Here is a 24,297-nt window from a genome sequence, read left to right on the forward strand (position 1 = left end):
GCAGCACTTGAAGATTAAAATAGCACAGGGGTGTCAGGGTGAAGCAAACAACATTAAGGGATGTGGTTGTCAGAGTCCTCTCAGGAGGGAGTACCCAAGAGAGACTTACCAGCACATCTGAGTGTGCCCGGATTCCTCTTTGAATGATGTCACCTGGTCAGATGAGTCCTGTGATGGAAAAGAGGGTGTGTGCGTGTAGAATGCATTGTGGGGGTGACCAGTTTGGGATCTGGAGGCAGATGATGGGGCTCAAGTCCCAGCCCTATGGCTTCTTACTTTTGTGAGGCTGGTGGGTCCCTCAGCCTTTCTAACCTCAGTTTCCTCATCTGTTTCAGGGGTTCCTAGTCTCCCCTCTCCAAGAGGCTTCTGGGAGATTAAGTGAGAAAACACAGCAACAACGCATCATCTCAAGGCCAAGCGTTTATTGTTATACTGTTAGAATTCTCTCTGGGAAGGTGCTGGGGCCTTGCAGTTCACTCTGTCACCAGCAAACCATGGGTCCTAAAGTGAGATCTAGACAGTTGCCACTATCCAGGGGCTCCTTTTTCTGATTCCCAGGGAAACACAGGCAGGAGTCTTTGATGGTCCTCAGAATACGTGACTTTCTGGTAACAGGCGGTATGGTCTAGCTAGGTACAGCTGACCTCTCCAGGTTAGAGCATCCCCGTGGGCTGGAGAAGGTCCCTGTGCCGTGAAGACTGAAGTCACATCTTGCCTAATTTTCCATTCTGCCAAGACCACAGCCTGTTATTTTACCCTGAACTTCGGGGGTCCCTGTTCTAAGTCTCCCCATACTGACCAGGCTTGGAAGAGGCCCCTTTCTTCTACTTTACCTGGTCTGGGCTGTCACGTGGTGGACCCTGCCTCCTGCAGCGTGGAGTCAGGACAGTAACGCTGACAGAGAGAGTGCTAGAGGCACCACAGGGAGGATAGAGTCTTGAAGAGATGTCAGGAGCAGAATCCCAGAGTCCATCAGGAAGCAGTCTTTCGATGCTGTGGACTCCTAGCCACTAGGAGGAAAATGGGGCATCTCTTCACTCCACTTCTGCCCTCCTTCCTTGCAAGGAGCTGCACAGACCTCAATCGTTCCAGAGCAGCCTGTGTCTCCCCAAGTCTAGATGCTGTGTCACCCTTTGGGGACCAAGACTTCAACTTAGTTGTTTGGATGCAACATAGCGGGTCCCCTGTCTTTATGACTGCATTACCAGCCTGTCAGCTAGCTAGCAGGGTACCTTTCTACCCCTACCCCTCTGCCCATCAGAAAGTAGAGCTATACTTCACCTACTTCACCTTGGGTGGGATGTGTGGCCTATTGTTCACACTGTCCTCATGGGGAAACCCAGCCTTACTGTCTCACCTGGGACCCAGAGCCCCAGATGGCAGGGGTGTCATGAAAGTGTCACAGGACCCACAGGTAAAATCAAGGTTGTCCAAGGTTCCCTGCTGGTCTGCTGCTAGGCTTGTTTTTGGCAATACTATCTTTCCTGGTGACCCACCACAACCTTGTCCCAAGATGGAGTCTGGGATGAACATAAGCGTCATTTCTGACACCTTGGGTGAACATCAGTTTCAAATCCTGTGCCCTGCACTCTGGCCCCTTCTGCCCCTCTAGTTCCCTCTTTGGGAGTCACAGCCAACAGGACACCTGCCTTTGCTGCCTCCCTATAGGCAGATTCTGCATCCCAGGTCTCCCAGCTAGCCCCTCCCCTTACTGGGCTGTGAGTTTAGTAGCCTCAGGACCCCAGGGATGTGGCTGAATATTCCTGGGGTTTGGAACCTCAGCAAAGATGAATCACATCCCAGATGATCACCCTTCAGGTCCCAGCAGCAGACATGTGTCCTTCAGAGGCCAATGACAGAAGGGATCCTCCCCACCCCTGAGGCCTGAACTCAGACCCGGAAGATGATTGTGCCTATGGAAAGGTTTTTGAGAAGTCGGGCCTTCGATTTTAGCCCCAGCAACTCTCAAGATCATGGGGCTCTGTGTGGTTTTCCCACAAGTACTTTGTCCCCCTGAAAACTGGCTTTGGTGGCTCAGAGACTGCCCCCTGCTGCCAGATTTGGGAATTTGAACCTTTCATGCACTCCAGAGTAAAGACCTCAGAGAGAGTAGGGATTTGGGGGGTGGGGGGTCCAAGCCACGCAGAGCACATCTGCCCATCAAGCCCTCCCTGGTGTTACTCAGCAAAGTCAGTGTGGACCTGGACACTGCCCCCGGCCCAGTCTGCAGGCCGCATTCACTCGTGGCTCTCCCAGGCCTTGCTGGGAGGTGTTGGAAACCCTCAAGGTTAAAAAGTCCTTGTTTCCCTTCTGCCTATTGCCCCCGTTGAAATGGAGAGAACTCACCGAGTGTCCTTGGATGGGAAGTTAGGCCTGCTCTCTCCCCACCATCCCTTCCAGTTTTTTTCTGGAGAGATTCAAAACTTGGTATAGACATTAGCAAGTGTTAACCCTCCTGGCATCCCTGGGAGGAACTGGAAGTATTGTAAGACATTGAGGCACAGAGAGGTGAGGCCACTGGGGGAGGGAGTCACACGCAAATCAGTGGCAGGTGGAGAACAGGGCTGGAGGTCCCCTCTTCTGACACCTACTGACCTTGCTCTGTGGAATTTGCACCCCTGTCAGGTCATGGATAAGCACACCTGTCTCAGGTAACAGGACCATCACAGCAGAGGTTGGGTTAATGGTGGCAAATGTTTCCCCATCCCAGACCCAGAACCCAAGTCCACGTTTGGAATCGTCTCCGACTGATGTCAGTCCCTCCTGCTCCCGAGGTCATGGTACCTTTCGTTCTGGTGACAAGATGTGGGCATCCCCTGGAGTTGCTTGATGCCAGGCCCTCTTGCCCTGCAGGGTTCCTTCCCTGTCCCTATTCAGGGCAGCCATGGGCATGGGAGGAGATGGGCACGCACCTGTGTAACACACCCACCCATGGTGCAGAGCTCTGAAGTGGAAGGAATACCCAGCCTCGGCTCTGTACTCCTCTAGAATCAGCGACCAGGTCAGTTCAAGTTCTTTGCCCAGGAGCCCGAGGGGTGATCTCATCTACCTGAGATCTTGGTGGCAGGCAAGACCACCTGATCCTTGCTGGCTGGCTTTGCCCCTGGTTCTCAGAGCCCAGGGCTCTGCCAAGGCTGGCTGGGGGCCTCTCTCCACCGTGGAAGCTCAGCAGCACCTGGCTTGCTTTGTGATTGGCAGTGCAAGGGTCACCTGCACCTACTGGCTTATGGGGCTGGGTGATGTATTCTTGGGGGTGTTGAGTCTCCAGGAGCACAGGAATAGCCATGCAGCCTGGGACATCTGGCAGGGAGGTGTCTCTATCCTTGGTGCCTGGAATTTTCAGTCATCCATGGGGACTCCATCCAGACACCGAGGTCCATCCTTAGCCCCAGGTCTCTGTACAGTGGGGACGGATGTCACCAGGGCATCAGGCTGTTCTTCCTCCCAGGTCTCACGTCCAGTCATGTGCCTCACACATTGGTGACCTCCAAGCTGTTGTAGCCCTCCAGGCGGCACTGCTCGGGCCTGCCCTGGGGGTCGTCGTCCCCACAGTCCTCATTCTGAAGAGAGCCATAGTCATCGTGGAAATCTGGTTCTTTGCTGCTAAAGCCTCTTCCTATCTTCCCCAGGGGCAGCTACAGAGACAGGAAGCCACAGGACATGTGAAGAGGGGAGCACTGGGAGACGGCATCTCCAATCTAATTGCTGTGTGACCTTGAGCCCCTCCCTTAACATCTCTGGGCTCTTCCATTGGTAATACTCCCCCCCCCCACAGTCCAGGCAGATGGAAGGGATTTGGAGAATTTCCATGAGGAGCCAAGGATTGAATTCCCAGCTGGAGGGATTCAATTAGCTACCAAGGGTGGTAACAAACACTGCAGGCTAATGATCCCTAAAGCCTTCTCCCTCCCACCTGCCCACACCTCTTGAGAGCTAGTAGATGGGACAACGCCCTGAGCGTGTGTAAGCATGGGTATGAGGTCTGACTGTACCCCCAAGCCAGAAGGAATATTCTAGCATTTCATGGTGGGGTTGGGGTTTGCGAAACTGGTGCTATGATCCCCCTGTCTGAGAAGTCAAAAACCCTGGGCCCCACATCACCACAGTGTGGCTTCTTCATGGGCCTCCTGGTTCTGAGTGGACTTTTGTTTCTACGGTCCCAACAGTACTCCACAATGACTTACGTGCTTAACTGTCTTTCTAGACAGTGCCTCTCTACAAACAGGATTGTTCTCCTCTGAGGACAGTTTAGACAGGTTTTCCTAATTTTACCTGTCACATGGCATTCTAAGGCCACGGATACACTGTGTCTGTCTATGTGACACATACATATCTGTGTTGGGACATGAAAAGAGTGAGAGTTTGTTGAATACCCCCACCCCAGAACAAACTTTCAGTCCTTTGGCTCCCAATTGAAAGCAGGCTCTAGAATCTCAGCAGGGAGCACGCCTTAACCCCCAGCACTCAGGAGGCTGAGGCAGGAGACTGGTGAGTTCTAGGCCAGCTTGGACAACACTGTGAGACCTCATCTCAAAAACAAAACATAAAAATAAGGAAGACTGGTCTGGGGCTGTACCTCAGTGGCAGAGCGCTGGCCTAACACATGCAAATCCCTGGGTTTGACTCCCGGCCATGCAAAACAAAAGCAAAACCCAAGAAAAGCTGATCCAGGATGCAGCATCCTCAGAAGCAGGCGGCAATCTGTGCCTGCCACGCCCCTCCCGTGCCCAGGGTGGTGCCTGGCCAAAAATAAGGAAGACTGGTCTGGGGCTGTACCTCAGTGGCAGAGTGCTTGCCTAACACATGCAAATCCCTGGGTTTGACTCCCGGCCATGCAAAACAAAAGCAAAACCCAAGAAAAGCTGATCCAGGATGCAGCATCCTCAGAAGCAGGCGGCAATCTGTGCCTGCCACGCCCCTCCCGTGCCCAGGGTGGTGCCTGGCCTGCAGCTGGGGCCCCGGGTCCTACTGGGTGAAGAGGAGGATGATTTGAGACCCATTGTGCCAACTGTGTCTATGCTTTGTCTATCGAGCCCACTGAGGTTTAGCACTAGCTGTGGAGTTCACAGTATAAGTCAGTGGGTTCTCTGGGGAGTCTGGTGTTCCCTGGAGCCCTCGGGACTTCTAGCTGTGTGCAAGTTCCCCTCATCTAGGGACCATCTGCTTCAGGAGGCCAGGGTGAGGGGTGCCGCACTCTGCAGCGCCCTCCGCCACCATCACCCATGGACTCAAGCAGGCCTGCGGAACCTCTGTGCTGTGTGCATGCCTCAGACACTTACCCGGCCAGCCCTGTACTTGCTGCAGCCCCCGCTCTCCTCCTTCCCTGCCCTGGTGACACTGGAGGCCCGGCCGGGTGGGGTTCCGAAGCGTTCAGCCTCCCGGATGCCTGCAGAGCTGGGACAGTTCACCAGATGTTAGTAAGAGAGGCCGTCATCTTCTGCCGCCCAGAGACTTGCAGTGCTCACCCCCTCACACTGATGACAGTGACCAAAGGCAGCGACTTGCTAGGTACCTCCTAACTCAGCTCTTTTTAAAAAAATATTTATTTTTATTTTATGTGTATGTGTGTATTGCCTGCATGTATGTAAGTGCACCCATGTTGTGCAATGCCCACAGAGGTCAGAAGAGGGCTTTGGATTCCCCTGGAACTGGAGTTATGGATGGTTGTTAGCTGCGATGTGGGTACTGGGAATTGAACCCAGGTCCTCTGCAAGAGCAGCCAGTGCTCTTAACCGCTGAGCCATCTCTCCAGCCAACAACTCAGCTCTTTATAAATGTAATCCTCGCTGTAGCCCAAGACCAGGGACAGCAAGCTCTGCTCACAGATGAGAAGGTAGAAAGGTCCCAAGCTGTCAGCGGCAGAGTCAGGATCCAAACTTCAGCCTGTGACACTCCAAGGCCTTGCTGTTAACTCCTCAGGATGCTGCGAACTTTCCCCAGAAAGGGAAAAGGTGAGGTGAACCCCAATATTTTAGCCAAATCAAATGTGAGCGGAGACACAACAGGAACATTCCCTACCCTGTATTTGAAATCCGTGTCCCCATCTGCCTTCCTTCCTTCCAAAAAGCATCAGTGATTTCCTTTAGAACAGGGTGTGCTAAAGTATAGCCTGTGTGCCAAACCCAGTGAATGGACTAATGTTATAAATAAAGTTTTATTGGAACCCAGCTGTGCCCATCTGTTGGCTGTTATCTACAGCTGCTTTCCTGCTGCGGCTCCTAAATACTAAACTACTTACTATCTGATCTGTGTGTGTGCGTGCGTGTGCGTGCATGTGTGTGTGTTAATGTGTGTGCACACATGTGCACATATGTGCCTGTTCCTCTGTGTGTGTGCATGTGCACGTGTGTGGGTGCATATACACATATATGTGTACGTGTGTGGAGGTCATGGCTGTCAGTCCTCAGCTGATGTCCACTTTTTTTGAGATTGACCTGGAGCCTGCCAAGTAGGCAGACTGGTCAGGGAGCCCCGGGGATCTGCCTGTCTCCCCAGCACAGGAATTACAAGTGTGTCCCATCACACTCAGCTTTTTTATGTGGGTTCTGGGGATGGTTCAGGTCTCTCATGCCTTTGAGGCCAGCACTTTCCTGCCTGAGTCATCTCCCAACCCCCCTCTGGTCTTCTGCAGAACTTTGCCAGCACTGCTGGGTTCCATCTCCAGCACTACTTAAAAACAAATCAATGACCCCTCCTCAGGGAGTATATAGCAGGAGACACACAGCAGAGCTGTGACGGGATCTTGCTGATGACATGTTCTGACGTCAGTGTGAAGGGTTGCTGTGATTACACTCTTGTGCCCTCCCCACCTGGAATTCTGTCCAGCATGGAACCTGATACTTATTTCAATGGTTGGGATGTTTCTCCAGCCAGCATCTTCCCACCCAATCAGAAGCACCCTGGGAGGACTCACCCAAAGCGTCACCACCACCACCCTGCTTTCTGTCCTCTCTGAAGGCTGAAGGCAGTGATGGGAAAGAGGGCTGGGGATGGAGGCCTTCCCCATGTGACACCACAGAGCTGCCCCTGTTAATATCAAACCCTCAGAAGAACCATCTTGACCTTCTCACCGTGCTTATAGGGGGTGGGGAACCACTGCTTCCCCTGGTGAGGGGTTCTCAGCCACAGAGGTAGTGTCTGAACTCCTTAGAGATCGATAGGGTTCTGTGTTCCCTCAGCTGACTGAAAGTCTGTTCCCCAGATTCATGGAAGGGTCTGGGCAGAGGGTGTATAGGGCCTGAACCCCCACTCAGGGACCTTGCCTCACAAGTAATGTGTGGTCACAGGGGCAAAGAGCAGTATTATGCACAGAGGTAACAGTAGGCAGGTGGGCTTGGGCTGAGGGCTGCACTGTCTCTCTGTCCCTGGCCTGTCAGCCTCCAAGTCCTGGATCAAGCCCACCTCCCTCTTCTGATCCCACAGGCACAGGAGACCCACAACTTTCATGCAGTCCCAGAAGAGTCCTTGGCCCAGCAGACCGTAAGAAGCCACTCTATTCATTCACCTCCAGAACTTTCCCTGGTGCTCACCCACTATCCTAGATGGTCCAGGGATACCTGCTGCCTCATGAGGGTCAAGGTCTAAGCAGTTCCACCAGGACTTGCTGGTGCTTGGCCCAAGCCAACCCTCCAGGGCTCTGAGTATTTAAACCTGTTACAAATCATGAAGCTCCAGACTTGTGGTCAGGGAAGCGGGGTGATTCTGAGAAGTGGAGCCTTGTTCTTGACTGAATAAGGCTCTCCCAAATTTCTGTAAAATGCTCAAAATGCAGCTCCCTGGGCTCTGCCAGCAGATGCTGGTCTTGCTTGAGATAGGGTCCAGGGGTTTGTTCCTGAGGCAGGGTCTGCAGATCTCACTTTGAAAACTTTTAGGGTCTTGACTGGCCAGTGGGGAAGGACAGTCCAGGAAAGCAGGACTCAGCAAGGGTGCACAGTGCTCTCCTGGGCCTCTGGGGTCCTGATGTATGATACAGACTATATATCACCCAGGGAATCATTCAGCTGTCCTGAAAGCCCTTCTCATTTTGGGATTCACAGCTTAGGCTTGAATCAGAGAGCCTCAGGTTCAAATTTGGACTTTGTCCACATGTCGCCAAACCTTCAGCTGGACAGACCAAGACATAGTGAATTATCCAGTGGTTCTACACTATAGCCCAGAAATGAGAGGGACTGATTACAACTCTCCAGAAACAGGAGCAACCAGTAAAACATGGCTATCGGGTTAACTGCATGACAGAAAATTAGCTAATTTGATGAAATGCACACACTCCTAGCAAAATATAAATTACTGAAACCTACTCAAAAAGAAATAGAAAATCCAGCAAGTAAAGAGATTAACTTAATGATTGTAACACTTCCACAAAAGAAAAGCCTAGAAACAGGTAGCTGCCCAGATGATTAAAGAACCACGGACATCTATCAACCCTTCCAGAAAGCAGGGGAGGAGGAAACACCTCCCAATTCACCCTAGCAGGCCAGGATTGCCCTGATGGCAAAACCAGACAAAAGCCCCGTAAAGTCAGAAGACTACAGGCCAGGCATGGTGGTACACGCACCTGTAAATCTAGCCCTCCGGAGACTGAGGCAGGAGCCCAGCCTGGGCTACACAATGAGAAACTGTCAAAATCAAATCAACAACAATAACACCCCTCCCAAATGAAACCTAAAATTAATACAAAGTGACTCTTTGGTGAGAAGCTTGGCTCTTGAATAACCTTCATACTTAAAAATGTCTTAATAAACTCTAACCTTCAAAAAAAAAAAAAAGAAAACTGGATGTGGTGGCACACGCCTTTAATCCCAGCACTCAGGAGGCAGAGGCAGGCAGATCTCTATGAGAGTGAGGCCAGCCTGGTCTACATAGCAATTCCAGACCAGCTGGGGTTACAGGGAATGCCTGTCTCAAAACCTCTATTTATAGATCATATCCCTTATAAATACAAATGTAAAAATTTTCAACCACATACTAGCAAATTCAACAGAGAAAAAGGATTGTGCACTAGACCAAGTGAAACTGACCCCCAGAAGGTTGGTTCGACCTGTGAAAAGCAATCAATATAGCTTGCCATATTAATATAGCAAAAGACCCAGCACACTGTGACCACTTACTGGCTGGGTGACTATGGGCAACAGTGTGGACCCTAAGGACCAGTTTGCCATCTGTGTGGTGGTAATGCTTCCAATCCCGATGCTGTTAGAATGAAATGTGCACTCAGCACTTGCTGGGCCAATACTCATCCAGTCCCATGTGAGACTCCTCAGAGCAGCCCCTGGGGCAAATCTAGGCTGTTCACTGTAATCACTCTCCAGATGAGGAGACCCCCCACCCCACCACTCAGCGATCTTGCCTTCCAAGCCATGCAGAGTCATGTGGGGGCAGCATTATGCATTGGAGTAAGTAGCTGTACTTTGTGTCCCTGGCTCAAAAGCATCGTTTATGTGTCCAATCCTGCCTCTAAACCTTCATCACTGAGGGCTACACCTTCCAGAATGGCCGCCTTGCTCCGTGAAGCCATGCACAGCCGTTCTCACTCTGAACTGTTCACTCCCCTGCTCTAAATGCCTGGGCGGTAAGAATTTAACATGTGCTGTGTTAAGACCTGACACTTTCCCGCCTCTTTTTAGTCTCTGGCCTTCAGTGAAAATGCTCAGCTTCTCAGAGCCTCAGCTTCCTGGCCAGTATGATGCAAAGACAATTGAACTCCACAAGGCTAGAGCCAGGGCAGCTGCAGCAGGGTCTGCTTCCACAGCTAGCATCCTGTATCCTGTGGTCCAGGCCTGGCACACTCACTTGGCTGGATGGAAAACAGTGCTCATCTCCTCTGCTAGGTGTCTCCGGAGGATGTGCTTCCCGCTGGGGATGCCCAGGGCTGTGGCCATGGCCTCTGCGTTGAACGTGGGCTCCAGAACCAGCACAGCACCGTGGACGCCACTGTTCGTTAGGTTGTCTGCGTATTCCTGAGGATGGAAGCATGAGACCGGGTGGTCTCGGTGATCAGAGCCAAGCAGGGAGATGTTTACCCACTGGAGACCAGCTGGTTTGAGAGTAAAGGGGGCCCTATTCCCCATGCTTTGAGCTGTGAACACAGAGGTTTCACATCACTGATACTACCCTGACTCCCACAGGAGCCAGAAATATTTATGGAGAGGATGTACCTGCTCAGCATCCCCCAGAGAAGAGTTTCTCTACAGGGGTCTTACTGCTGCAGTGAGGGGCTTCCAATCCCAGTGATAGCAAGGACAGATGATGGTGCCCCCTACTTCACATGAAGGTAGATGTTATTCATTTTCATGGGGTTAACCTATGCTGGAGAGTCACCCCGTACCCTTACTGCCATCACCTCTCACCTTAAGGTCAATATCGCGTACCCACTTCAGCACCCGCTGGTTGGTCCAGACCACAGGGTCCGTGTTCTGTGTCTCACAGCGGGCTCGACGCTCCTGGAGGGCCTTGGGAAAAGGGAGGGTACAAATACATGGAGTTAGTTGAGGGGATGAGGGCACAAAGAGGTCACAGCTGGCGGGAAGGTCCATGGTACTGGTAGGGACTCCAGCATACTTCTGTGATGAGCTCCCACCCATAGCTGCCTGAGCCATGACATTTGTGTTCTAAGAAATAGGAGACTTTTCAGTCCTAGCACTGGGGAGCAGAGGCAGGCAGATATCTGTGAGTTCAAGGCCAGCCTGGTCTATATAGGGTAAGTTCCAGGCCAGCTGGGGGCTACAGGGAGACCCTGTCTCACAAACAAACAAACAAAAACAACAAACAGGAGACCTGTCTCCTCAGGTGCAGGGATGCAGGTGTGTGAGCTAGAGATCCATGGCACTGCCTGTTCTATAGCCACTAGGTCCCAGGCATCTCTGCTCCAACTCACCCAACAGAGAGCAGATGTCCAGTTGATATTTGTGGACATCCTGCCTATGATGGGGAGGCTCCTGGGGATTTCTGCATTCTAGTGTAAACCATCACCCTTGGGGATCTGTGGATGGGTCAGCTTGCTGCCCTTTCACAGGTCATCCTGGAGTACTGGCTCCTAGACCTGGAGTTCCTACTGGGACTTCCAGAGGCCGGGGCCTAGGTCCTCATCCCCTCCCTCTGTCCAGTCATGCAGTGGGTGACAGGGAGAGAGAGTTGGTTAGTTTCTCCTTTCTCCCTCTCTCCTGACCTTGAGATACTTATGTTTTGACATGGTTTTAGGAAAAGCCAACTATCTGGACCCATCCCTCAGGGACCAGTTGCTCAGGGAGGAAGATGTGTGGGGAAGTCTCCTGGGTGAGCTCTGAGGGACAGAGCCTGGGGCCCTGTGCTCTCTGGTTTGGCAGAGCTAAGAATTAAGGAAAGCAGAGCCCAAACTCTATGCTGACAGCCAGGCCTCTGGTTAGTAGCCCCATCCCAAGCCCACCACCGACCGACTCTGTTCTACTGCTGCTGCAGACCTGGGGTCTGGCCTTACCCTCTGTGGGCCTCATTACTGGCTGCCGATGTTGCGATAACTTTGGCAAGTCTGCTTATCCACACTATCCCAGAAACTCTCCCTGACCCCCATGACACTTCTCACAGCTTTTGTAGAGCCCTGACGGCCTTCCACTATTGACCTCTATGGTCTTCCTGATGGGCAGTGAGTTCTCTGAGAATGAGGGGTCCCCAGGTCTAGCCAATAAGCAACTGTTAGAAGAAGAGAGGGAGCAATAATTGAATGGAGGGATGGGTGGGTGAGTGGATGGATGGGTAAGTAGGTGGATGGATGACTGGGTGGGTGGGTGGCTGGGTATAGATGGCTAGACAGTGGGTGGGCAGATGGATCGGTAGGTGGGTGGATGACTGGGTGGGTGGGTGGATGGCTGGATGTAGATGGTTAGACAATGAGTGGGTGGATGGATGGATGGATGGATAGGCAGGTAGACAGATGGGATGGTTGAACACAGGGCTAGATGGGTGGATGAACGGGTAGATGGGTAAGTAGGTGGATGGATGGGTGGGTAGACACATGGGTAGATAGGTGGATGGATGAATGGGTGGATGGCTGGATGTGGATGGTTAGATGGTGGGTGGATGGATGGGGTAGATGGGTAGATAGATGAACAGATGCACAAATGATGTGGATGGCTAGGTGTCTAGGTGGGTGGATGGATAAGGGGGTGGATGAGGGATGGTTGGGCAGACAGTGGAGGTAGAGAGAAGGAAGGGCTGTGTTCCTGCCTCACCCCAGTGCCCCCCTTCACCCTCTGCCTACCCTCACCTCCCTACTGAAGTTCACTTGGTAGAGCAGCTCAATCCCCAGCAAGATGCTGACTTGGTGGAACTTCTTGGACACATTCAGGTGTTTCTCCAGGTCCCGCTTCATCAGGGAGTTCAGCATCCGTCCATCCACCAGGTGGTTCTGGAAGGCCTGTGAGTACTGGGACAGGCCAATGTCATTTAGCCAAGCCTTGGCCACCCAGTGATGGTCCAGGTCAGCAGCTTTGGACAGGCTGGGAAGGAAAGACAGTCAGTCAGAGAGAGAGAGAGAGAGAGAGAGAGAGAGAGAGAGAGAGGAGGGAGGAGGGTAGAAGGTGGCAGAGACAGGGACAGGAGGCAATGGGATCAGAGATAGGCAGAGAGGACAAGCGACAGGGTTGTAGGAGTTGGGGAGTGGTCAAGAAGCCACAGAGATGGACAGGGGCAGGGGTGGAATGGAGAGACAGAGGGAAAGAAACAATGGAGGGAGCAGAGATGCGGGGAGAGAGAGACTGACCCCTAGCACAGAAGAGGATTAACAGAGACAACAGGGCAGGCAGGAACCACATTCAGACTAACAGCGAAAGGGACGGCGGCAAGAGCAGGAGACACACCAGTAGCAAGAAGCAGTGTCTCTGGGGGACCCCTCCCTGCCTTGACCCATCCCCACTTCCCCAGGGCTCTGCCAGAGCCCAGGGCCCCACAGAGCCTCAGCTGGACAGTCTGATTGGTACTTCCGTCCCCATCCTCTGTCCATCCCCTCTGCTTCCCTTTCCTGTTTGGATGAAGATGAGAAGCATCAACAATGGACGTCATGGGGTTCATTTACAGTGTGCCAGGTCCCTCATGTCCCAAGCAGGGCTGCCACTCAACCCCACCTCCAGTGGCTCATTTCCAGGTCAGAATTGAAAACTGGACTGTGCTTACCCCAAGGCCCCCATTGCCACCTCAGTGTCACACCTCAGATTTCTTCGTGTCCCTCATAGGACCCCAGAGACATGCACGTGGCAGGTGTGCAAAAAAGGCTCTTCTAATGGGTCAAAGGATGGGCATGCCTGGCTGGAATGGTCCCTAGTTGTCATTCCTCTGCTTGCCACACAGTGGCGGCCTCACAGAAAGAATGATGTTCACAACTGCAGAGGGACACAGAAAAATGGCCCAGTGCAGGCAGGTAGGAGCTGAGAGAGGGGGGGCACGAAGGGATCACTCGGTACCAAAGAACGCAGTGGGCTTATAATGGGACCCTGCCCTCCTCTTTGAGGGCAGCTGGAGATAGCTGATCATGCCCCGTCCTGATCCTATTCTAGATGCCTTCCCATCTTCCTTCATCCCAACACCAGCTGAGCATCTCCTGAGCTGGTACTCAAGGTAGATGCTATTGGGTTGTAGGCTCATCTCCTCCCACGCTCACTGCTGTCCAGGGCTTCAGATCTGCCTGTGAGAACTCCCAACAACACATCCCTCCTCTTCTGAGCACTAGGCTCCTCTTTCCTCTTCCTACATCTAATTAAACACCTTCTAGTCCCTCCTTATGGTCATGGGTGTCTCACATTTTAATGGCTCCCAGACTCAGCGGCCCCCCAATAAAATCCACAATTGTGTGGTCTACCAGGTCCCATCTCTGCTGGCTCTTGCCTAACACCCTTGCTGGGAGTGGCATTTCCCAGGATGCCCTGAACCAGTTGCCCTCTCCCCTGAGTCAGTTCTTTCTAGTTCTGCCCAGGTTCTCGTCTCCTATTCCCAAGGTCCCACCCCCCAATCGTGCCATTCTATTCCAGTTATTTGTTTCAAAGTACTCATCACACATTGCATTTTAAATACAAATGAATCTGGCCACTGGTTTATGGCCCCCTCATGCCCACCCTAGGGTATAGTCTAGTGGTCAAGACAGTGGCTGCATTCAATGATACAGTGGCTGCGGTGCACATGGCAGAGGCTTGCTGAGTGCTGGTTGGCAGAATGGCTGTATGGGTTCCTGGTGCCTTCTCCCTCCTTCTGTCCCAGTCTTCTGGAACCACTTGACTCTTCTCCCAGGGCCAAGACCCAGCTGTCCTCTGTCTCCAGGCTGGCTGCTTATCACTGGCTAAGCTGTTAACAGACTTTGCTGGGCTGTCTGGTTTCCTGCATACCTTGTAGGAATTTCCACTGTGCCAGAGACCCCCCCACTGCACAAAGCCCTGGGGTCCTCGTGTGTGTACCAGGCATGCTAGGGTTAACTGCTGCTCTCAGATCAGCTCCCTCACTAGGCTATCCAGGATGGGCAAGCTTAGGCCAGTTCCTCAGTGTCTGTTTCATAACCAATTAGTGTGGCTGATGGATCAAGGCTAGGGAAGAGACTGGGCTTCAGTCCACCCCCAGGCTGCCCTGACACAGCTCCTAAACTAGAACCACCTGTCCTGAGATAAGCTCCCTTCTGAGAGGATGGTTCTGGGCAGAACCCTCATACCCTCCAAAGCTGACCCAGCTTGACACAGAGGACCCTTGTCCAGTCCCAGCCCTAATGGCCCTCATGGATCGGAATCAGATGCCCAGGCCAGAGTTGTCACTGGTGGGGACTAGAGGACAGTGATCCCTGTGAAACCAATGGTGCCACACTGTTGGGGTGGTGACCAGGAGGAGTGGCTGGCCTGGTCTCTTTGGCTGCGGCCCAGTTGTAGCCATCAATACCTCTCTATAAATCCACAGTGAGCATACTCCTGTCCTTTGAACTGCTTTTCTCTTCATTGAAGTTTGGTCACACTGGCCCAGCTGCCGGTCACAGCCACTGTAAGAGCCCTTGATGAAGACGACAGTGTAGTTTGAGAAGGAATCGACACGCTGCTTTTGAAAAGGGGTGCTCGGCCCTTGGACTGGGGCCAGAACACACCCTGAGGTCTGAGGACAGGCATGCAATACAGAGACTGTGTCACTAGCCAGTGTGGAATCAAGAGGCTGTTCTGGGTCTGTCCCTTTTAGCTCTGTAAACTTGCAACTCTGGGGCTCAGTTTCCTTGTGTGGAAAATGAGGATAGACAGTCTAAAAGAAGGCAAAAATGGATGGAAAGCCCTTGGCCCAGGGTCTGGGAGCACTTTGATAATAGGAGCCATCAGTGTGATTTTTAACACCCACATGGTATGAGAGATGGGAACATAGAACCAGATGTTCTGGGATGCAACCTTTCACATGTTATTCCTCTGCACCCTACTCTCCAGTTTTAAGATTGGGTTAGAATGTCTGTTTGACACGGATGGAATGGGTAACGGGATTGTGTTCATAAAGACAGATGAAAGGTTGGCAAAGAGTTTGATGGGCCCAGAGAGGGTGCTCCCATGCCCATGGTCACACAGGAAGTCAGAGATGATCCACCTTGGGGCTCTGACCCCAGGATCCATGGGCTCTTAAAAGTTTCATGAGAGTGGGTCAGAGAGCTTGGAACATAAAGTTATGAAGTCTTTTTATATTTCATTTGGGGAAGGCATCAAAGACTCTTCCTGGATTTCCTCAAATAGTTGAGATTGTCAAAAGTTTAATTTATTCCCTCTTCACAGGTGGGGAAACTGAGTCCCAGAGAAAGCCAACTTGCCTGTATGTGAGTTAGGCTCGATTTCCTCTGGGAATGGAGAGTTCACAATAAGGCCTCTCTTCACAAGCCCTGGGCTGTCTAAATGGTGGCCCATGACTCCTGGGACCCATCCGCTTCAGCTCTCCCCTGCATGCCCGGTTGTATCTTTGAATCACCTCTTTCTGGGCTCCTAATGGCTCTCAGGTTCAGCTACTGTCATGAACCTGTGTTTGTCCCCCACATCCATGTGTCCATGTGCCAGTGTTCGGAGGTGGGGCCATGGAAGGTGTTAGGGTCACATGGAAGGTGTTAGGGTCACCTCAGGTCTTGGGGGTGAATGATTCTCGCCCTGCCCCATGTTAGGACCTGGCCGGAAGGCTTCCATCTGCAAACCAGGAGGGGTGCCCCTGCCCTTGCTGGAGTTGGGCCACCCTGGCACCCTGCTCTCTCAGACTTGCTGTCCCCAGAACTGGGAAAAGTAAACATCTGCTGCTTACACTATCCAGTTGGTGGTGTTCTGTGACCGCAGCCCAAGCTGGTGAAGACAGCCAGACTTTGGCGATGGTGGTGGATACTTGGGCAGCAGTGGGGATGCCCTGAACTTCTGAGATATCAAGCCAGAATCCCCACCTGGTCCAGAAACACAGGGCAGCATTGAGGGACCCTCTGGGGGGTGAGGCATGGTATAAGCAGCACGTTATTTCTGGCTCAGGTGACTAGAATAATGAGTGAGGACTTTAGGGTCTAGGGGATGGAACCGTCAGGAGGTAGGAGGTGATTGAGGTGTTTCTGAGATGCCCGGGAAGGAAAGTCCAGTGTGTGTGTGGCGGGGGGTGGGGATTGAGGGTGCTTCCTGGTCCCATCCCTATCAGCTCTCTCTCTTGCTTCTATGAAGCCCTGTCCTCTAAGATGGCCAGCTTTTTACTGTCTTCTGCTTCTGGCTCAGAGCTGCTACCTAGCTTTCTGCCCAAGTCTCAGTAATCCCCTCTCCTGCTGCACATGGATTGCTTTTTTTCTGCTTCTGAAAGGCTTGCTTCTCCACCCTCGGCCCCTTCCTTTTTTTAATCCATGAAACTGCTTCTGCAAATAATACCACACACCACCAGGTTTGATTAATTAACTGCACAGAAATGATGGGAAACCAGCGAACGGGATAATTATGCAAAACAGACAGTGTCAGGTTTACAAACCCGGCTCCTCCCCCTCCACACACGGAGGACTGTGTGTTGGGGGTGTGCCTTCCCTTTTCCCCAGAGCTGTTCAAAAGAGGGGCCCCCAGAAGACTGAGAGGGCTGCAGGGAGGAAGTGGGGCTGGCTGAGGTGGTATGAACATTGGAGCAGGGGGACAGGCAGCCTCAGCAGGCACAACCCTGGAGGGAAGGGCTTTCAGTCACACCCAAGTGCACCTGCTGAGAGGCCCCACCCATCCAGCGCCGCGCCTCTGCAAGAGACTTCAGTGAACTTGTCAGACCCTTTCATCTCCCTGTCCACGTCTGTCTTCTCCACCTCCCGCCACATTTCCTCACTCTGGAGTGGTCAGAGCTGAGCTTCCAGATAAAACAGGTGAGGCAGACATGTTGGTTGTGTATGTGGCCTGGAACCTCTGGCTGAGGAGTGCTGGGAGGGACTGGTTTCCTGGTTCCTGCTCTGGGGTGTGGATGTGTCACAGGCATTCTAGGCACGTGCACATCCTCCTGTGTTCATTTTTCTATAGTGACGGGGAATACCTGGGCCATCTTTGCTGAACCCAATGTCCCCACACCTGACTTGGCCCAGGGTACTCTGTTTCTGCTCAGGACAGAAACTTCTTGTTTCTCCTGGGGTTCAGTGACTTACCTACGGCCTGTCTCAGCATCTCGGTAGTCCTCGATGGCCAGGCGGAGCTTGCGCCTGTGCAAGGAACTGCATACACCCAGGCCTAACTCCAGGTCCTCATCACTCAGGCTCAGCAGCACCTGCTCGGGGGAGAGGGACTCAGTGCCCGGAGGTTAGAACCTGGGTGAGGAGCAGGGTCTGGCCTTGGCACCTGCTGCTGTTGCTGGGGTAGGTACAGAGGGCTCTGTGAGACGGGACGCCTCACCTTCCTCCTTGCCCATCTCCCTAGATGGGGCACCAGGTCATCTCTAAAGTCTGCAGTGACTGAAAACTCCCAACAAACCTTGTCTCCAGGTGTTCTGGGGTATCTACTTTGCGGATTCCATTCCCCTTGGGACCTTCAGTTCTCCCCTGACACCTGCCTATGCCTTTTAGTTAACCCCTGCTGGGTTCCTGGATGTCCTTGGGATCAGTTTTTGTTATGGGCCAATGTCTGGGTGGACCACTGTTTGATCAAAATGGGTGGGACCACCATCTAGGTGAAATAGTTCACCCCTGTCCTCCTCTTACTAAGGGAGGTTAGTCCTATTTTTAAGGTCAAGATATCTGTGATTTCAAAGAGCTGTGTGCCTTGCTAGGGAGACTGATTTATTGGGATCCTGGGCCTGAAACAGGCTGGCCAACTCCTAAGAGTTGGGACCACCTCTTGTCCCAGGGTAGAATGGAGTTGGCCAACTCCTAAGAGTACAGCGCTCATGGGAGGGTACAGGGGCACCCCTAGGGTCCAGAGCCACCTACCTTCCCGCTTTTGACGTTCTCCGCGCAGGCTTTAACATACATGGGCATAGCCATCACCACCTCTAGCCAGGCCTGCACCGTACCAGCCTTCCAGTGGGACATGGGTGTGGTCCTCACCAGCTCCACCTGCTGTAGTCGGTCCATCTGCTCCTCTCCCTCAGACAGGCTGAGGCTGTGCCTCGTGGGGCTGCATTGGCTGTCTGAATCTGCAACACACACAAGTATACAGGACGTTGCTGGAACTGAGGGAAAGGAGCCACATTCTGGGGTGATGAGGGGTGGGGTGGGAGGAGAGACACCTCAGGGCAGGTGTGTTTCCCCCATGAGCTTCTCTTCAAAATCAAAGTGGCTCTGGTAGGTCTCCCACCCCATTACAAAGTCATCTCAGCCTTGCAAAAAGAGGAAGAGACATGATATTCCAGAAAGCGATAAAGCTAACATAAAAAATGCAAATCTCCCCACATTGCCTGGAGACAGCAGCTGGTAGCATTTAGTTAAATAGTCTCCGGGATACACTAACACCCCCACTTGCAGACCCACACGCTCACAGCTTTTGGCCCTGGCAAGTGTGAGGGACATCTTTCCATCTCAGTAGAGATCTGCATCATCATTTGACAGCCCAAGATTCGTGGCGAGGATGCACCTTGATTTATTTCACCTGTCTGCTCTGCACGGGCACGGGAACTGTTCCCAATTTTACACCATTGTAAACAGAGTGGCAACAATCATCTTTGGGCAACCAGGTGATTTGTTTTCTTGGGATAAATGAGACCTGGTTCCATTCCTTAACACACAGGAATAAACCCCCAAACCTGTTGGTTGGTACAGTGCTTCTCTTGTGTGATGAGTTTGATCCTCAGAACCCATGTAAAAAAATGGTGGGGCTGGTGAACAGCTCAGCAGGTGAAAGTGCTTGCAGTGCAAGTCTGGTGGCCTGAGTTTGATCCCTGGGACCCATGTAAATGTGGAAGGAGACAGACTTCGCAGTCATCCTCCACATATGGACAGGTATGTTGTGAATGTGCACCTCCCCTCGCATTGTGCATACACAAAATATAATAATACGTTTTTTAAAAAGCTGGTCATAGTGACTTCTAATCCCAGGGCTCGGAAGGCAGAGGTGGATCCCTGGAGCTCATTGGCCTGACAGGCAGGGAGCTTCAGACCAGTGAGAGGCCCTGTCTCAAAAGTGTAAGGTAGACAGCACTTGAATGAAAGATGAAGTTCTCTTGTTTCCGTACCCACATGCACACACATGCACAGTCATACATACACTCAAGCACCTGTACACACACACACACACACACACACCCCAAAACCAGACTCAATACCAAGAGATATAACAAGCACTAAAGTTAAATCTCATTAGAAAGAACTCTGATTAAATTCCATATTACAAATCATTGGAATGCTGTGGGGCAGGGAGCTTATCCATCAACACAAACAGGGCACGTAGTGAACGTCCTCCAATGTCCATGGAGAATTACAGAGTTTGTGTGCTGGGCAGAATAAGTTAATTTCTTCTTGCTTTGTTACTGTCAAAGTGCCTTAATAATCAACAGAAGCAATACACATGGTTAGTGATGGGGTTTATGTCAAGAGACGCTGCTCTGTTCAGATGTTGGAAATGATACAATTAACTAAATTAAATCTGTCACACACTTTTTTTGTTCTTTTGAGATAAACTGCAACTCCAGCTGGTCTAGAACTGGCTTTTGAGACCAGGCTGACCTCAGTCTCAAAGAGATCCACCTGCCGCTGCCTCCTGAGTGCTGGGATTAAAGGCGTGGGACACCTGAGTATTTTAAAAAATACTTATTTTTATTTTATGTGTATGAGTGTATTGCCTGCATGTGTGTAAATGTACCCATGTCATGCAATGCCTGAGGTCAGAAGAGGAGGTTGGATCCCCTGGAACTGGACTTACAGATGTTTGTTATCTACCATGTGGGTGATGGAAACTGAACCCAGGTCCTCTGCAAGAGCAGCCAGTGCTCTTAACCACTAAGCCATCTCTCCAGTCCTACACATGAGTATTTTTGACATGGAAAATGCTTACAATATATTAAATGAAAAAAGAAATAGCAGCTACAATGTAATCTAATCTGTGTTCAAAATTATACAGAGATAGGGGTGAGGGAGATAGCTCAGTCAGTGTAAGGACCTGAGTTCAGATCCCCAGCACCCATGGAGAAGCCTGGCATGCTAATGATCACCTGTAGTTCCATCACTGGGGAGGAAGAGGCAGAAGGATCTCTGGGGCTCACTGGCCAATCAGCAGTTAAGAACACTGGCTACTCTTGCAGAAGACCCAGGTTTGATTCCTAACACTCACATGGCAGCTACCAACCATTTGTAACTCCAGTTCCAGGGGATTCAATGCCCTTTTCTGACCTCTGCAGGCATTGCTCAACACAGGTATACTTACATACATGCAGGCAGTACACTCATACAAATAAAATAAAAAGTATAAGTAAAAAAATATTAAAAAAAGAAAGAAAAGGAAAAAAGAATTGAGAGATACCAAGTGTTCATCTCTGGCTTCCACATGCATACACATGTACAGACACGTGTATACATATGAATTCATACACATATGTGTGTGAAATGTATCTTTAACTACACATGGTGGTGCACAGCTGTAAGCCCAATACTTTTGAGGTGAAGGTAGGATGATCAGGAGCTCAAGGTCATTCCAAGCTATTTAGAGAGTTTGAGACCAGCCTGGGCTACATGAGACCCTGTCTAAAAATGTAAGTACACAATATACTCACAAGATGCATAAATGTTGAAAATCTTTACCATGGAAGAGGGTGATGGATAACTGAGTGTTTGTGAGCATTTATCTACTTCTGTTTCCCACGATTTCTACATTGACTATCTATGTTGAGAATCTCTTATCTGAAATGTCTGGGATTGGAAGAGTTTTAGAGTCCTTATTTTATTTTTTTTGCTCTGGGATATTTGTATATGTGTAAGGACATAACATGGTGGTGGACCCAGTTGTACCCACCAAGTCAACTTGCTGTTCCTATGCATCTTATGTAGGTAAACATGAAGGAAGCTTTATACAGTATTCTTGTGCATGAAACAAACTTTCCTTGTGTGGATTTATTTTTATTCTTTTTTTAAAAGTTATTTGTTAGCTGGGCATGGTGGTGCCCACCTTTGATCCCAGCATTTGGGAGGTAGAGGAAGGCAGGTCTCTGTGAGTTCAAGGCCAGCCTGGTCTACATAGTGAATTCCAGGTCAGCTGGGACTCAGGGAGACCCTGCTTCAAAAAAAGACAAAAAAAGGTATTTTAATTTTATGTGTATGAGTGTATTGTCTGCATTATGTTAGTGCACCTGTGTCATGCAGTGCCCAAGGAGATCAGAAGAGGATGTTGGATCCGTCGGAACTAGAGTTATGGAAAGTTGTTAGCTGCCATGTGGGTGCTGGGAACTGAACCCGGGTCCTCTGCAAGAGCAGCCAGTGCTCTTAACTGTTGAGCCATCTTTCTAGGCCCATTTTTATTCTTTTAAAAAGGTTTTATTTATTTTTAATTGGGCGTGTGTGTCTGTGTGGTTATGTCCATGTGAGTGGAAGTGCCTGAGAAAATCAGAGGCACTGGATCCCCTGGGAGCTGGAGTTACAGGTGGTTGTAAACGGCCTGATGTGGTTCCTGAGAATTGAACTCGGGTCCTCTGGAGGAGCAGTCAGTGCTCTTAACCACTGAGCCATCTCTCCAGTCCTATTTTTATTCTTTTAAAATTATGTGTATATGTGTGTGATTATGTAGATCCTGGGTAGATCCTGACTTTGTGCATGTGAGTGCAGTGCCCTTGGAGGCTGGAAGAGGGTGTCAGATCCCCTGAAGCTGGAGTTACAGGCAGCTGTGAGCCACCCCATGTGGGTGCTGGGAACTGAACTCAGGTCCTCTGCATGGGCAGCAAGCCCTCTTAACAGCTGAATCATCTCTCTAGCCCCAAGGTATGAAATTTCTTCTTGAGAGCATCATATCAATGCTCAAAAAGTTTTGAATTTCAGAGCATTTCACATTTTGGAGTTTTGGATTAGGGATGCTCAGTCCATATGGAAATAACAAATGGAAATCAGATCATAACCTAGAAATCTTGCCTTTTAATGTTTCAAAGCTCTCCTCCCGACTTCCTCCCCTTCACTATAAACTCCTGGTGACCGTGCACTCATCACCCCTTCTCCCTGGATTCTTTGTGCTCTGATACTTTGTGTCTCAGCTTCCCTCTCTGTAAAGCTGGCCCAGTGCGGCCCTCTGTTGCCTGCCTCCTCCTGGTGCAGCTGAGGGTATTTAGCAGTAGAGTGTGTGAAGGGGCGGGGTTGAGAGGTCACCACCACCATTACTGTTTCGTCTTTCTCTGGTAGATTGAAGACTTCATTTTGTCACGAGCAAATAGAGCAGCGCAGATCCCTGGCTGCAGTCTCAACACACATGTTGCTGAGTGTCTGATTATGGAGGTATCACTACAGTTGCTCTGTGGGGGTGGGGGAGGGTTGGACTTCTGCCTGGTGAGAGGGCTACTGGACCAGGGCAAGGACTCAACAAATCACACATGCCTACATACCCACCAGTGCTGGCCTGGCTCTCAGAGACATTCTTCTGATCTGGCTTAGGGCTCTTCTTCCTACAGGACTCCTCCGTGGGCACTCCCATGTGATGTAGGGACTGAATCTAGCTAATCAAAATTCTAAGACATGGCCTGTGCTGCCCTCTGGGACCAGGCTTTGGAGCTGGGTAGATCCTGACTTTGAGCAAACTTCATGAAGCCTCAGTTTCTTTATGTATTACGTGGGTCTAACAGTACCATCTACCTCCTAGCCTGGTGGGGATGTTATACCCTCTGAATGTGATGCCGTGGTAGACCCTCCATCAAGCACGTCTGACGCTGCTAGTGTGGGGCCCCACCCTGGGACTTGGGCTCCTTTGGACCACAGTCAGTATTTAGCTGCAAGTGCACTGGTCCCATGTGTTACTGGGGTATGATATATGTTTTAGTTCAACTCAAGTGCCCAAGAAGGGATTCCTGTCATCCAGGCTGGTTAGACCTCAGTCTGGTTTAGATGGGTGGGGATGGGGGGGGCTGTTGGTTATGGGCAGATAGGATTCAGTGCTGGGTGGGTGAAGTGTCTGTGGTGCTTGACTCCCAAGGGAGTAGGCTGGGAGAGAGAGAGAGAGAGAGAGAGAAAGAGAGAGAGAGAGAGAGAGAGAAACAGCACAGGTATTCTAGAAATAGGTAGCAAATCTCAAAAGGTGAGCAGTGGAGAAGCAGAGTGGGAAGTGAGGAATGATAAGTGAACACGGATGAAAAGCAGACATCCTGTGTGTGCTTATATGTATGCACATGTGTACACATGTATGCGCATGAGCCCACGTGCTTTTTTTTTCTTCATCTTTTTGAGACAGGGTCTCCCTGTAGCCCCAGCTGTCCTGGAACTCACTACGTAGACCAGGCTGGCCTTGAACTCACAGAGATCCACCTGCCTCTGCCTCCCAAGTCCATGTGCGTTTTCGTATGCATGCGTGCACCTGTGTGCATCTGTGTGTGTGTGCATGTGCCTATGTGTGTATCCATGTGCAGACCCTCTGCAGCCAGCAGATCTCGGTGTTCGAGTGGCTGCCCTGAGCTACCCTCAAACCTCGCATTGTTTGTAGAGCCCAGGCTGGGGGAGTGCCAGGCCACGTGGCCCCCACCATGAAAGCTCACACTTAGGTTTATGTAGACAGCCAGTCACCTCCCCACACCTTCCACTCAGGGCTGAATTGCAAAGGCAGGGGCAGGCTGTGCAGCAGAAGGGGGTGTCCTTGGGGTCATAACGCACCAGCCAAAGGACTTCCAAAATGCAGGCCCAACAGTGCCAGTTTTCATTCCTGGGACTGCATCAATCCTGGATTTATTTCTCCTCCTTCC

The 24,297-nt window shown here is 51.2% G+C and overlaps 1 protein-coding gene across 2 annotated transcripts in view; it reads right to left on the reverse strand.

Moving 5' to 3' along the window:
* Nucleotides 1-417: 417 nt before the first annotated feature.
* Kazn (kazrin, periplakin interacting protein) overlaps nucleotides 418-24,297 on the reverse strand; it is a 434,248-nt gene continuing 410,368 nt past the window's right edge. For both annotated transcript variants that reach the window (XM_008822672.2, XM_029558399.1), the window contains 7 exons: nucleotides 18,371-18,576; nucleotides 17,594-17,712; nucleotides 12,239-12,470; nucleotides 10,347-10,448; nucleotides 9,790-9,956; nucleotides 5,280-5,394; nucleotides 418-3,635 (listed from right to left, as the gene is read on the reverse strand). In XM_008822672.2, coding sequence (XP_008820894.1) covers nucleotides 3,471-3,635; nucleotides 5,280-5,394; nucleotides 9,790-9,956; nucleotides 10,347-10,448; nucleotides 12,239-12,470; nucleotides 17,594-17,712; nucleotides 18,371-18,576 — 1,106 coding nt within the window. In that variant the 3' untranslated portion in view covers nucleotides 418-3,470. The remainder of the gene's footprint in view (nucleotides 3,636-5,279; nucleotides 5,395-9,789; nucleotides 9,957-10,346; nucleotides 10,449-12,238; nucleotides 12,471-17,593; nucleotides 17,713-18,370; nucleotides 18,577-24,297) is intronic.

The sequence above is a fragment of the Nannospalax galili genome, unplaced genomic scaffold (assembly GCF_000622305.1).
Source record: "Nannospalax galili isolate Female #2095 unplaced genomic scaffold, S.galili_v1.0 scaffold548, whole genome shotgun sequence".
In the NCBI taxonomy this organism is placed as follows: Eukaryota; Metazoa; Chordata; class Mammalia; order Rodentia; family Spalacidae; genus Nannospalax; species Nannospalax galili.